The 13,228-nt window shown below is 29.3% G+C and overlaps 1 protein-coding gene across 1 annotated transcript; it reads right to left on the reverse strand.

Moving 5' to 3' along the window:
- Positions 1-11,622: 11,622 nt before the first annotated feature.
- Positions 11,623-12,917, reverse strand: LOC110651907 (histone H4). Its single transcript, XM_021807389.2, has 2 exons — positions 12,852-12,917; positions 11,623-12,168 (listed from the first exon to the last, which is right to left on the reverse strand). Exon 2 carries the CDS (start codon positions 12,147-12,149, stop codon positions 11,838-11,840), a length of 312 nt encoding a protein of 103 aa, XP_021663081.1. The 5' UTR covers positions 12,150-12,168; positions 12,852-12,917; the 3' UTR covers positions 11,623-11,837.
- Between the last annotated feature and the right edge of the window lie 311 nt (positions 12,918-13,228).

The following is a 13,228-nucleotide window of genomic DNA, read 5'->3' on the forward strand; positions in this document are numbered from 1 at the left end:
CATTCCTATAATGAGAAGACAACAATTGTTATAATTTTTGTTGTTAAAAAGGTGTGATCAAGAAAGTTGAAGCTAGAAAAGAGTTTGTTTGTAATGTGATAAATTCTGGTTGGCATTGAAGGAGCGGAAGCATAAAAAACACAAGTTTAGATAAAAATTTTCATATAGGGTCACATGCATCATGCAAGATTCATTTTTATCTATTTGATTTCAATGATAAACAGCATATTAAAATTCTTTTAATATATTTTTGGATCTACATTTTCCATTTAAGATTTTAGAATTAATCAGATTAATTCATTAGAACCCTAGATTAGATCAAGAACAAGTGCACTAACTTTTTGATGCACTGCAGTGTGTTTGGCACCTTTGGGATGCGCCTTGGGACACTAGGTGTTGTCCCTCTAGCTTGTCCACACCAAGATCATCAATGGCAGCCCTTGAACAGTTTCTAAAGCTTTCTCAATCAATTAAAAAATCAAGTTTTGCCTTTCTGAGAGATTACAGATATAAACAGGATACTGGAAACGATTTCTAGTATTTTTAATTTAAGAGATTGTTCTCTGATCTCTTTGAATTAATGAGAGATGAAGAAGAAGAGAAGGGAGAGCAGCCAAGGGTAGCGGCACAAAGAGATGAATGGCAGCTGATTTTATTTTCTTTTCATTCTTTCACTTATGTAGCTAGGTCACCACTTAAAACCCTTGCCACATGTCACCTTTTAATTAACTCTAGGTTTAATTGACCCAATCACATTGTGCCAAATGTCAAACCTATATTTAAACTTGACTTTGATCATCTTACATGATTAAAAGACATATGGCAAGCTTATGTGTAGTGCCATGTGTCACCATCTCATGGTGCCACATGTCACCCTGTGAAATGACCAAAATACCCATGTGTCTTAATTTCGAGTTTTCAACCCAAAATAATTATTTCTCTTCTTCTAATCAATTTATATCAAATATAAATTAATTAATTAATTAATCTCTAGTAATTAATTTCTCATTAATTAAATTCATATTTAAACACTTTAAATATAAATTTAACTTATATTATACATCCAATAACCAAGATTTAGTTTCAAGCTATGCTAGGGACTTTGAAATCTAATTGCAAACCAAACCTATTTAATTAATCAATTAAACTCTTTAATTAATTAAATCATATTTAATTTGGTGATTACTTGTGTATGTGTGTGACTTATTAGGCTCATCACTAATTGGCAATGAGACATGATATCAACTCTTAATATCATCAGAACTCTTTCTTATCATAAATGATTTCTCTAAATCATTTTATGCAGCTCATAGACTATGGTAAACACCTAGCATAGCATTTCATGGCCACCCAATTAGTAATAAGGTTTACCTTGAATGAACCTATAATCATATGTTACCATCCACTAGAATCTCTCTGTTACAAAATCCCAATTCGAGCTAGAGTCATGGTTTATGTCAAACCCCATTTGCTATGAATATTATGTTCTCTTTTAATTCCATTTCTTGATTAAAAAGATTTTCTCATCAGAAACTATTTTCTGATTATACTTATCTGTCCTGGCCAGGAACTTGAAACATCAAGAACAATTAAATGAACATAGGATTTTATCCCTATTTACTTAGGGTAACAGATTCCATCTTGATCAACACCTACCTCCATATATAACTAGTAGGAGCCAAAACATGCCCATATACCCATACACAAATATGAAAGCAGTATCAAACTCAAACTACCTATATACAAGATAACTGTGCTATCTCAGGTCTAAAGATTATATGCACTGATATGATTTATGACAATACATTGATAAGAGTAAACTCCATGTGTTTGTCATAAATGTCACTGGTTCGGCCTACTTATCATATATAAGCGCCTATTATGTTTGTTATATGGCATGAGACTCATCATTCCATCTTATTTACATCTCATATAAATAACTTGGAAACAAATATGATTACAATCTTTCTGGATAAGTCATGTCCTTATTGTGAAGTATTCACGATTGTGAACCAATTTATTATACTTTGTGCTAGAAATACTGTCACTCATATTTTTAACAACTTAAGAATAGAATTTCTAACAAAATATCAATGGACCTTTTCTATTGCTCATAAATATATTATGTAAATGAAAAAGTGAAAATATCTTTTATTAATAAAACATGTACAAGATACATACTAAATGATATGCTCTAGGGCATACTACTAACAGGTATTTATTTAATATTGTGAATTCATGAGTTTTTGATGCTCTATTAGTTTCTTTGGTTCTTTAACTTAATAATTCCTTTGTTTTATACCTTATCCTTAGCCCCATTACATTCAAATGAAAGACCTTCTAATTTATAATATGCATATGATCAAAGTAGTAGAGATTAGATGGACAAGCGAGTTTATGGTAGTGCATTTTTATTAAATTGAATTTAAGAGTAAACACAATGCCTAGACACAAGAGAGATAGAGTGACTATTCTGCTATGTGAGGATTTACCATTATGGTATGCTTAGCTTGTTAATGAGATTACTATACTAAGTTAAGTTCTAATGTTTGTTAAGTCAATATGTTTATGATATTTATAGCACTTTGAGAGCTTAGTTTTGTTCGTGCTTACAATGTGTATGGTTCAAATGTTTATAAGAAGATTAGATAGAGTCAATGTTTCAGGTTTTAATTAGTTTTGATTGAGGACGACCAAAAGCTAAGTGTGGAAAAATTTGATAATTGCTTAAAATGTCATATTATTATCATTGCATACTTAGTCTTTTAAGTTTGTTTCTTGTTCAATTAGTTTGTTAATGCTTAATTTTATGTTATTAGATGTTTACAAGAGCATGTAAAAACTTATGAAACATAAAGAAGTAAAATACGCATTAAATATTTTAAGGCAAAAGGAGTTCTGAATTTGATGAGGACTTAGCCAATGACAAAATGGGCTTAAAGGTATCTTATTCATGATATTTGAAGACTAATGGCGAAAAACAAATAGTTTTGGACAACAATCTATGTTGAGCTTCTTTGGACAACCTTAACAGAGCTTGTATGTGATCCACTATTTAGAGTGTGAATCTGACCTTATGAGCTTAGATGGACCTTAGTTGATATATTTTGAGATGATATATATGAAATGAGAGTAATTAGGCTAGATTACATTGAGGGTCACAAGTTGAGTGTGTTTGGGCTCTTATAATTAGTTATATAAAACCAGGAGTTAGGGCCTTAATTGATAGATTTAATTATTTTATTTAAGACCCAAAATAAATAAATAAAGGTGTGTGACTCCCCAAGGTTATGCAAGTGGTAGATCTATACAATGAGAGTTATTTTTAACTTGTTTTCCTATTTTAATTAGGATTCTTGAGAGATTTTTAAGTTAGAATGTAATTAGGACTTTCAAATCAGATCTGGAATATTAGTCAATATATTTTTTTTCTATAAAAAGGATCCAAAATATAGATCTAGAGTTTTTTTAATTCTCTTCTATTCATAGTGGCAAAATTCCCTCTTTGTGCATTCAAAGATATCAACTGCTTGATCTAATTGCTCATGTGATTTCTTCTTCTTCTTTCGGCTTGTGAAGCACTTCTATATTCTTTGGAGTATGTAGCATCATCATCAACATCATATCTAAGTTATTCGAATTACTTCTAAAAGGGACAACATGTTGTTCTTTTTTCTTTTGTTAATTTGATGATGTTTAATATTCTTAGTTATGTGTGAGTAATTTTATAATTTAGTAGAAAGATAGTTGAAGCCATGGAACATGTTACCATAAGACTTTAATTTGAGTTTAATAAAATCCAGATTTGTTCTACATTAAGTATCATTTATCTTTTAGTTTATGTTATGAATGTTGAATGTAGGGTTAGTTAGGCTAGCCAACTAATTAATTGTACATGAAAATGTGTTGCTAAGTTAAGATAAGTTTTTTGGAGTACGTAATAGCTTGAATAATCTGACTACAAGTAGCACATAATGATTTACTTCATTATAAAGATAATTGTCTAGGTTAAATGAACTATGCTAAATGGGTTTATTACCTTGAATTGAGAAGTCTTACTAATTATTAATACTACTATTAAACTTAATTATAAGCTGCTCTAGTCTTAGATTGAGTGCGATGGCAATGGATTAATTGTAGAACACTTTTTGGTTAATCTAATATGCAAGAAAAGATAAAGAAGTTGTTAACTTCTATAACCAATTTACTCAATTGAATAAATTTGCATCTTTAGTCAATTATTGATACATGTTATATAGTGGATACACCATTTCTACTGAATTTGTTGCAATCTGGTTGTGTTGAATATTCATAAGTATCATTAGCCTTAGTTTATATTCTAGCACTCTTAATTTAGCTTCAGTAGTTTAGTGAATGCAAATTAAAACCTCGTTTTATTTTACTTTGCATATTCAATTTGATGGATTAAGTGTTTATTTTGTCTATTTTAAGTTCTTTTTGTTTATTTATGTCTCTAAGATATGTTTTCTTATTTGCATATAATACTAATTCCCTTTGGGATCGACCTCCGCTTACTCTATATACGAGTAGTTTAGGTAGAGTATTTTTAATTGGTGCATTCAACACACATCAAATAACATCAAAAATATAATTTTTTTTATTAATTTATGTATACAAAGAATTAATAAGGTCATTTTTATTAATTAGACCATAAATTAATTAGCCGTTTATAATTAAATTTAAATTTGAGCTAAAAAAAATTCTACTAAAAGAGGTGACAAGAATTCAAATTAAATTAATTAAATTATAGTATTAAACTAAATTATTTTTAGTTAAATAATAACAACAATTACAATAATTAAATGAAAATTAATATTATAATAAAAATAATTATTTTACATTAATTAATTAAATATGTTATAATATGTATTAATTTTAAATATTCAACGATTATACGTGGTAAATAAATTAAGGAAGTAGAACTTCCCGAAAAATAAGAAAGTCTTAATTTGTTTGTATTCTCAAATCAATTTTATAAAAAGTTAATTTTTATGCCAACTCGTGCTTTCTAAAAAACAAATTCGTTTTTAAAATGTTTATTTCCTAGTAAAAAAGGCATTTTAATTATTGCCTAACAGTCAATTTGTACCAAAACTTTATGTGAATCGTTAAGTGAAAATTTTTTTATCAGTTTTGACCCAATTTTATATTTTAGTGTCAATTTTGGTTAAACTTTAATATTGGAGATTTGGAGCGATGATGTGGCACATAACATGATCAAAATATTATTATTATATACGACATTACTAGCATGACATAAATTTAAAGATTGTTGTTGACGTAATAGCACATGTGGTAAAAATATTACCATTTTACATGTTGCTGATATGGCATAAATTTTGATATCAAAAAAGCTAAACATTTTTTATTTTTGTTGATTTTAACTAGTTTTATTTTGTTCATTTTAATCATAGTTAACCGACTAATTTTAACTTAGCCAAAAATCAATGTTTTATTACTTAATGTAATTATAAAAAAAAATCAATATTTATATACATAATATAACAAAAATTATAATTTTTCCACTCCCTCCCTCCTCTCATATTTCCTTAAAATATATTTAAAAAACTTATTTATGAAAATAGATAAAATTTTATTATATTTTTTAAAAAATACAATTTCAAGTAAGAACATTAATAATCACTATTTGAACACTTATATAATTAATAATCAATATATTGGTGAATGTGTATATATTATTATGTGATGTTATTTGGAGGAGATACAAAGAGAGAAATAAGTAGAAGAAAGTGGAGAGATGTCCTGTCTCTAAAAAAAAATGTTTATGTTACTTAGTATAAAAAAAGTAATTTATTATTTTTTTGAAAGAGTATCTCTCTTCTCCACTCTCCACCTACTTCTCTCTCTCTCTTTGTCTCTCTCTTTATTCCTCTTTAAGAAAATTAAATTATTTTTAAAAATATAATTTAAAAATAATAAATTATACTAACAAATTATTTTTATTAGAGAGAAAAAAAAAAGAGTTTGGTGGAGAGGGTGGGAGGTCATCTCTGAAAAATAATAAATTATTTTATTATACGTTATATAAATATTAACTATTTATAGTTGTATTAAGTAATAAAATATTAATTTTGGCCAATTGACATAATAAATTCAAATTTGTATCGCTTATTTTATTCAAACTTTTAATTGCGGATAATTTAATTATAATTTTTAAAATTAATGAAATTTTATTGAAAATCTATAATTTAATTTAGAGATTTTAACTTTTATTACAAAGATGTAAAGTAAGTCACAATTTTAAAATTTTTTATTTTAATTCATCTCTCTCCAAGGAACAACAGTTAATCAATCCTATTGTGTGCAAAAGATTTTGATTGGATATATGCTTCTGTGGATTAAATTATTTGATAAATTCTAATAGTTGTTCTCATAATATTATAATGAATTATAAAATTTAAAACATATTTCAAAGTTCTGTAAAATTCATTTTAATTTAATAAATAAACTAGAGCGAACGCAACGCTACCCAATTTTAATGGTTTTAGCATAATAGAGAAACAAAAAAGGAAAAAAAAAAAGAAAAAAAATCAAATTTTAAACTTATAAATCTCCATATTAGGTTATTAGTTTTGTATAAAATTTTTTTAATTTTAAAATTATGATTAAATTATAAAATTAGATGTTTAGATTAAATGAGTAATACATATAAAAGTTTAGATTTATTCTGTTAATTGATCTTAATTTTTTTACTAAGTTAAGTTAAGGTTAGTAAGCAAGATATAATTAAAACAAATTAAATAAAATTGATTAAAATTAATAAAAAATTATAAATATTTAATTTTTTAATATCAAATTTTATGTTATATTAATAATAATATATAAAATAATAATATTTTTATCACATTAATAAATAATTTTTATAAAACAAAGTGATGGGAGTTCAAAGGAGTAAAGCAAATGAAGTTTAAAAATGAGCTTCTCGAGTCCGAAGTATGGAAGCTAGATATGGAGGCCAATTGTATGTGGATACAGATGGTATCAAAGATTAGAGAAGTAGCTAGAAAAGTACTTGGAGAGTCTAGAGGACATGAACCACCCTCAAAAGAGAGATGGTGGTGGAATGAGGAAGTACAAAAGGTAGTGAAGAGAAAGATAGAATGGTATAAGAAATTACCTAAGTGTGATAATAATGAGGCATATGAACAGTACAAAATATCAAAGAAAAAAGCAAAAAAAGCAGTTAGTCAAGCAAGAGCGCAGGCTTTTAAAAAGTTATATGAGAAACTTGAAACTAAAGAAGGGGAGAAAGATATTTATAGATTAGAAAGGAGGAGAGAAAAGAAATGTCATGTAACGATCGGGCTCCAACCACTAGAGGAATTGTCCGCTTTGGCCATAAGCTTCACGGTTTTGTCCCATAGGTGGAATGGAGAACTTCCTAGGAGGTCACCCATTCTAGAATTTCTCTCAAGCGAGCACGCTTAGCCCTAGAGTTCTTCCAACTCTCCAGGCCATTCCACCAAAAGGTGCCTCTTGTGATTAGTTCTCCCATTTTATATATCATTACTTTTTGAACCCAAGACCATCAGCGTGCTTTGCCGATGTGGGATTTGCCTAAGGGACCTTTCTCCCCCCCTTTCGGGACTCAGCGTCCTCGCTGGGGTTTGCCCCACCATTGCCTAAGAGGACACGCGAGCGGCTCTGATACCAATTTTGTCACGACCTAAAATTCTGAACCGTGACCGGCGCATAATTTAAGTATTCTTTAATCATGCAAGCCTTATCAGAGTATCTTGAATGAATATATTGTCACTTACTAATCCCAAAAATAGACAAAATTCAAATAACACAAAATACTGAATAAACATCATAAATATCCCATAAGTAAACTACGGAATCTCTACAGATTTCAAATAAAAACTTAAACTGTTCAATAGACTAAATTAATTATTAGCCTGAGGAAACATGAATTCGGACATACCATGAGAACAAATCAAAGATTGTTCCTCTTCAGAAAATGGGCTAAATATTTGGATCAGCTGCAGACTTGTTATGCTCATGAAATAGATAACAGATAGAGAAAACGTGGTTTGAGCTAATGCTCAGTGAATAATAATTATAGCACACAACGGAATAGGAACAAGCAGACGCTTGATTAATTTCACAATAAATTTTCTATTCAATAAAATCATGCTCATGCTATCAAAATCATTAATAAATAATTTCATAAAACATATATATAAAAGAAATTCATTCAATAAAAATTTTATGGTACAGTGCACTAGGGTGATGATACCCCACATCACCAAAGGCCAGATGGTAAACGCGCTACCAGATGTTAGATACCTTCATCCTCCTTCACAAATATCAATGCACATGATACTAATGCAAACCATAAACTGCAATAATGCATGACTTGACAATGCAACCTAATATTGCGATAGTCCACACAGTGGGGCCAGATAACAGAAACAGATACTGGGCACAGGTACCAATTCAAAATAAAAAATCAATTTGTACAAATCAATCAAAATCAATAAAAAATTTCAGATAGCAAATAATAACTGATAGTGCAATTCCAATAGTTTATTTCAATAATTTCAGAGAGTCAATAAAATCAAATCAATCTCAAATCAATTCAGTGTAATACATCGATAAATTTTATAGTCAAATATCAATTAATATAAATACATTAAAGGCTTATTCCCGGAATTCTAATAGCTCTAATGCAGAGATAGTTGACAAAATCAATTATTTAATCAAAATCGAAATAAAATTCAATAATAAAATAAAACTCTAGAAAATCACATGTAAAATAATTATTAAAATATTGATTTAAAATCTCATTTAATAACAATTTTAATGCTAATAAATCTTAAAATGGACTAAAACGGTGTCATGTACTATAATTACCACTCACCTGAAACTTCCAAGATAATAGTTATATTCAATGAAAGAGAGACAATTTCAGCTGACAGATTGAATATTCGAATCTCTTTGAAAATAGAATCCAAGGTGATGAATAGAGAAGTAAAAATTTATGGATTCTCTGTGCATATTCGATTATAAATCATAAATTTATATATAATAATAATAATAATAATAATAATAATAATAATAATAATAATAATAATAATAATAATAATAATAATAATAATGAAAAATGATGAAAACACCTGTTGAGAGTATTTGGTAGAAAAAGGAGGTGATAGACAGGCTTTGAGAACAAAGTTTAGCAGAAAGAGATGATTATGATATATATATTTCAAGAGTTCTATTAGGTATAGAATGAGATAAGAATTATTATTGAATTGAGTTGTTCAGATGACAGATATATATTAAATTTCAAAAAATAATATATATATATATATAAATAAACAGGCCATCCAATAAAATATTTTTTATCTTATTTTATTTTATTTTATTTCTAGATAAATATTTTAAATTATTGTTAGATAATTAAAATAAATAGATAAATATTGGATTCCCACATGTCAAGATCTTAATCAAGTTAGGTGCATTAAGGATAAATAAGGAAAAGTGTTGGTGAAAGATGAGGATATTAAAGAAAGATGAAGAAATTATTTTAATGATATATTTAATAATAGTCAAAATGGTAATAGCATGAATATAGAATACAGAGCAATAGAAAAGAATGTGAATTATACCAGAAGGATTAGATCTTTAGAAGTAAAGGAAGCACTTAAGAGAATAAAAGTGGGTAAAGCCTGTGGACCCGATGGAATACCAATTGAAGTGTGGAAGTGTTTGGGAGATATAAGAGTAGCATGATTAACTAAATTGTTTAATAAGATTATAAATTCACAGAAAAGCTTGATGAATGGAGAAGGAGTATTTTAGAATTTATTTTTAAAAATAAGAGAGACATACAGAGTTGCTCAAACTATAGGGGAATTAAACTCATAAGCCAAACTATGAAGTTGTAGGAGAAAGTTGTGGAACATCGACTACATCATGATACTTCTATCTCTCCCAATCAATTTAGCTTCATGCCTAGTCGTTTAACTATGAAAACGATCTTTCTTATTAGAAGCTTAATGGAGAAATATAGAGATGTGAGGAAAGATTTACACATGGTTTTTATCGATTCGAAGAAGACTTATGATAATGTTTCAAGAAATGTCTTATGGAGAGTGTTAGAATAAAAGATAGTATCTATTAGATACATACAATTGTTGAAAGACATGTATGAAGGAGCAACTACTATTGTGCACATAGTGGGAGGGGACACCAGATATTTTCCTATCTCAGTTGGATTACACTAATGTTTAGCTGTAAGCCCTTACCTTTTTACATTAGTTTTAGATGAATTAACGAAACATATACAAGAGAATATATCTTGGTGCATGATGTTTGCAGATGATATAGTTATGATAGATGAGACGCAAGAAGGAATCAATAGAAAGTTAGAGTTTTGGAGAATTACTCTAGAGTCAAAGAGTTTTAAGTCAAATAGAACGAAAATAGAATACATGCATTGCAAGTTCAGTGAAGGTAGAACTGGTGATAGGGAATGAGTTAGTTTGGATGGAGTAATACTGTTCCAAAGTAATCACTTTAAATATTTCGGCTCAGTCCTTCAAGTAGATGGGGGATGTGAGGAGGATGTTAGTCATAAAATTAAAACTAGATGGTTGAAGTGGAGACGTGCCACAAGAGTTTGATGTGATCGTAAGATTCCCAATAAGTTAAAAGAAAAATTTTACCGTACAGCTATACGACCGGACATGTTATATGATAGTGAATATTGGGCACTGAAAGAGTCGTATATGTCTAAGATAAGAGTTGCAAATATGAAAATATTAAGGTGAATAAATGGCCATACTAGATTAGATAAAGTCTGTAATGAGAGTATTAGAGAAAAGGTAGGAGTGGTACCAATTGAGGATAAGTTGAGAGAAGGAAAATTGAGGTGGTTTGATAATACGAAATATGAATATAAGGAAGTTCCAATTAGAGCATATTAGAGTAGATGATAGAAAGAAAGGAAAAGCTAGACCTAAACTGACTTGAAGAATAATAATACAACATGACCTAAAAACATTACATATTTTTGAAGATTTAATCCAAAATCGTAAAAAAAGAAAATATATATAACTGATCCCAAATTTTTAAAATAAAAGCTTAGTTGAATTAAATTAAATAATAAATAATTTTTATCTTTATGTTTAATCACATCAATATTGCTTTGAAGTTTGTCTAAAATTGACCCTAAAATGTAATAATTGAGAAAAACTTGATAAAAAAAAAAAAAAAAGCGGCTGCAATTGGCAATTCACGTAGAATTTTAGTTAAAATTGACTGTTTAAGAATTTTAAATATTGAAACTATTGCTTTTCTTCTGCAGGGCTTGTTTGGTTTTAAATTTCATCAAAGAAAGTTGCTCCTAAAAAAAATAAAATATATTAAAAAATAATGATTTTTAAGTCGATTACATATTACTCGATTATCTAGACAATTTCATATAAAAATTATCACTTTCAAAAATAAGACACTCCCTAATTTACTGTTGCCAATCAAATGAAACCTAATATTAGGCTTTATCCAAATGTGAAAAGCAAAACCTGAAGCGCCCCACGGCGCACACCCAAACAACAAACACAGCAAGTCGCGAGATATTTCAATCAAACACCACATTTCATTTCAAATTCAATATTAGTTACAACAAAGCCCAAAACACCAAAAAGCCGTAAAACATACCCATTAGCCTAACCCATAAGATTACTTACAATAATCCCTAAACCCAAAAACTACCAACTTCCCCATCTAAAACGCCTACCCAAAACGCTATAATTTCTTGACTGCAAGACTTACAATCAGAATCAAAAGCCCTAACCACCAAACCCATAAAGGGTTCTGCCCTGTCTCTTCAGTGCATACACCACATCCATGGCTGTAACAGTCTTGCGGCGAGCGTGTTCGGTGTAGGTCACTGCGTCTCTTATCACATTCTCAAGAAATATCTTGAGCACTCCACGGGTCTCTTCATAAATCAGACCACTGATACGCTTCACACCACCTCTGCGAGCCAAACGGCGAATTGCTGGCTTTGTGATGCCTTGGATGTTATCACGAAGGACTTTGCGGTGACGTTTGGCTCCTCCCTTTCCTAGCCCCTTACCTCCCTTGCCACGCCCAGACATTTTTGTTCACAAGCAGGATCTGTAAATTTAATTCAATTGATAAATTAGAACCGAGAGAACAAAACTGCTTAACTGAGCTATAACCTTTTGCAATAAAAATATAAAGAAAGAGGGCACTAATAACTCGAATGAATACACTATATATGCTAAATTTTCTTTACTATTCCCGCACTTTCTCATCAACCAAACAGCCACCACGGTTTGTGGGTATGATAAAAATTATATTAAAAAGAAGAAAAAGAAAAAGTAAGAGCTGCTTATGAGTTCTGAGATTTTCATCAAACGCCAAATTGTTAGTTAGACAGAGGCAAACCAGGTAGCAGCAAGAGGATAACAAAAAATTTAATAAAAATAGGAACAACATTTTAGATGTGAAAGAAACCAAATCAAACCTCAAATATCAAATGCACAAACTGCTCAACTCAAAATAAACAAAATCACCCCACCAACTTTCGTTGAATAAGAGTAAGTTTACAAAAATCTGAACAATTCCAACCATAACTAAAATTCTGTTTAATTGCAAACCATCAGAGATCCTAAGAACCCCAAATTACGTTTTGATCAAAGCTAAAAATTTCCAAAAGAAAACAACAAATGAATGAGGCTGTAAACAGAAGCACCAATCGATCATAAAAGCCGAGGGAAAATAAAGAAAATAAATAAAAATCAGAAGAAGTAGAGAAAAAGAGAAAGATTAAGAACCTGTGCAAAAATTTGAGAAGCAAAGAGAGAGATCGTGTAATGTACTGAGAAAGCCAACGAATGGTAACAGGGTATTTATAGAAAGACCCGAGGCGGGGGTATTTATAGAAATACGTTGCCGATCCGTGCCGGATCTTTTTGAGGAGAAATTTGGATCGTTGTCTTTCTATGGGACGGCTGATATTGCGACTCTGTTCCGAATGCGGATTGATGATGTGGCACTTGAGGTTCCATGGCATTTTCAAAATATATAATTTATAATTAAAGTGGTGTTTGGATAAAAAGTTTAGAGTAGTTAATTAGTTTCGCACTTAAAAGTTGAAATTGTGGTAATTTTAAATTATTAGAAATACATATTATTTTTTACATTATTTAAT

Source organism: Hevea brasiliensis, chromosome 8 (assembly GCF_030052815.1).
Source record: "Hevea brasiliensis isolate MT/VB/25A 57/8 chromosome 8, ASM3005281v1, whole genome shotgun sequence".
In the NCBI taxonomy this organism is placed as follows: domain Eukaryota; kingdom Viridiplantae; phylum Streptophyta; class Magnoliopsida; order Malpighiales; family Euphorbiaceae; genus Hevea; species Hevea brasiliensis.